At 45.7% G+C, this 2,667-nt stretch overlaps 1 protein-coding gene and 1 long non-coding RNA gene across 2 annotated transcripts in view; one reads left to right on the forward strand and one right to left on the reverse strand.

Moving 5' to 3' along the window:
• The window catches only part of LOC106100250, a 13,792-nt gene extending 13,483 nt beyond the window's left edge, over positions 1–309 (forward strand). The window contains exon 5 of the mRNA XM_013279044.1: positions 257–309. Within this exon, the coding sequence (XP_013134498.1) occupies positions 257–309 (53 nt within the window). The remainder of the gene's footprint in view (positions 1–256) is intronic.
• An 894-nt stretch (positions 310–1,203) lies between these two features.
• LOC106100300 lies at positions 1,204–2,667 on the reverse strand. The gene is made up of 2 exons (XR_001225436.1): positions 2,605–2,667; positions 1,204–2,128 (listed from the first exon to the last, which is right to left on the reverse strand). It is a non-coding gene; the product is annotated as an uncharacterized LOC106100300 (long non-coding RNA).

Consider the following 2,667-nt stretch of genomic DNA (forward strand, 5'->3'; position numbering starts at 1 on the left):
CGGCTGCCTCACTGCCTTGTCGTATGTGTTCAACTTTTATAAGATATGTGTTTTGTATAAGTGGTAAGCTGGGCGCAACGCCGCGCTCTTCGCACTGCTCGCAGCCCCCAGCGCGCCTCGCCTTTTATACATAAGTGTTCGTGTTCGTGTTTTACTTCTTGGGTCAGAGTTACGATTTTCAATATGCATTTTACTGTATGAACTTTTTAATGTTATAACTAGGCCATAGTTTGTAAATGTTATTATATAACAATAGTGAAAACCAGCCTCCGCGACGTCGAAGAGTCTGACGGCATTCGGAGGGCATAGCGCGGTCCGACAACCGCTCGATGGTCGCTAAAATTAAGATATTTTACAACCGATGTCGTATTGTGCGGTCTCTGCTGTGCTTTGAAAAGACGAGTGCGTGGAATTATATAAAGTTGCCAAATTGTTTGTAGAGTGCGAGCTGCGGCCGCCGCGCCTGCAGCCGTCTTTTACATAAAATTAAATGTATTGTTAAAAAGCGTCGTGGCCACATCTTAGCATTCGATCACTCATTTTTGGTGAAGTGCCTCTGCTAAGCTGACTATAACATGTTCAATGGACACATTACATTCGGCTGTAGCCGGCACCGGCGAGCGGGCGCGGGGGACTTCCACTGACCAATGCTATGATCTGGCCGCAACATATAATAACTTAATCGTGTTAATGTTTTAAAAAAATATTTATTCGATTCTTACAACTAAGAAAGGTTATATTTAAGAAAATGTTCTCTCTATGTCTGTTAAATTTATATATGAGTGATGTATTTTCATGGCAATTTTGTGACAATGTCCTGGCTCAGGATTGGACGTTCTGTGCGACCGCAGCGCGCCGCCGCCGCCGCAGCTGGCGCTCGCCGGTCGCCAGCAGCCAGCCGCCAGCTCGCTGATTAGTTTAAACTTTATGCATTTGTACCGATTTATGACTCAAGTTTCTTGTATCGATTTGGATTGTAAAATGTTCATAATGCTTTTTATAATTAATAATATTAACTTCAATAAAATGAAGTAACACATTTTTATATTTCGTGAATGGGCGCAGCTGTGACTCAAGCCGTGCCGAGAAGTGCCGAGAAGTGCCGAACTGTGCCGAGCTGTGCGCGGCTGCGGACTCGGCTCGCGATTTTTTTTACATTCCAGAGTTATTTTGTGTATTGACTACTACAAATAAAAGAAATAATGTTTTAAAATATAGTCTTTTATTTTGTACGTTTCCCTCACTACATTATCGAGTCGTCGAGTGAGTAGGGCTTCAGACTCTTGTCGGCAGGGGGCGCGAGCTCACGTCGCTCGACACACGCTCATACACACAGTCACACACAAACACACAGTTTACATAGAGTTCGGTCATTCAAACCTTTGTATGAAGAAAACATAAATAATTGCATATAATAAAATTAACAATGCTGTGACATACAGTAGCCTTTAAAAATTAATTAAGAAGTATGTTGTACTGCAGGTCGGAGCGCAGCCGCCTCCTGTACGCACGACAGCTACCTCACAACTCTATATCTCTGTGTATTCAAAATAAATCTTACATCGAATATCTATTTACTTTACAATAAACTTACATTTCGGATCGAATGTTATATAGTAAGGTACAGTCTGACAAACTTGTCTGGATCAATGAGAGGGGCGCTGGGCGCGGCCGGCGCGGTCTCTATATGGTAAACGAGCTTATATCCGTAACACATAACACCCATGACATATGACAAGGCAGCTAAAGTCCATCAAAGCATTCATGGCAATTTTCCGACATCGCCAGCGGCAGGGAAGCGCCTGTCACTAAGGGTCAGTTTCCCAATCGGGATATAATAGTTTTTCACATGACACATGATACGAGTCTGCTCCGTCGGCGGCGCGGGCGGCGCGCAACAGGCGAGACACTCGCAATCCTCACTGTGACGTCCCATAATATTTAATGTGGATGTTATAATGCGAGCTCTCAATGGTTTCATAGAAAAAAATCGGTCTTGTCAGGGCGGTCATGAGAGCGCGGGCGCGGCGGGCGCGGCGGGGGGCGGCACGGCGGGCGGCGCGCGAGGCCGCAGCGCGCGCGGCGGCGCCAGCACGCTGTGCGGCACGGACACCGTGCGGCCCAGCACCTGCCACCAAATTCAAAGAATTTATTTTAGAGTAATGGAGTCCGGGATAGGGTTTGCTCGACGATCACACAACACTCTGAGAGAGCGTGTTTAGAAAGGAGAAATATCTTCTTTCTCTAAGCTCTCTCCTCTGTACTCTTAACGTAGGCGACGCATCGAGAATATTCCAACTTATTGGAGATGTCTATAGGCAACGGTCACTTCGCTTTTTTACCGTAGCGAACTCAGATTGCCGCTGCACCGCCTTCTGCTCTAAAAAAAAATTCTATGAAATATGTAATAACTTGAATAATTCGTCTTTACTTCGGTCTATCGATTTGATAGCGAATGCCCACAGCCGGAGACCCGCTGCTACAGTAGTAGTAACTACTCGTACATATGTCAGCAGTATATTTGCGATAATTTAAAACAAAATATTTGTTTAAAAAAACGTCGATTTTAGAAAACGTTCACTAGTGAAAGGTACTGTCGGTGACCTGCACGGCGACATGTCCGCGGCGCGCGGCGCCCAGCGCCAGCACGGAGTCTCCGGCGCGCAG

This window comes from Papilio polytes, unplaced genomic scaffold (genome assembly GCF_000836215.1).
Source record: "Papilio polytes unplaced genomic scaffold, Ppol_1.0 DF824058.1, whole genome shotgun sequence".
In the NCBI taxonomy this organism is placed as follows: domain Eukaryota; kingdom Metazoa; phylum Arthropoda; class Insecta; order Lepidoptera; family Papilionidae; genus Papilio; species Papilio polytes.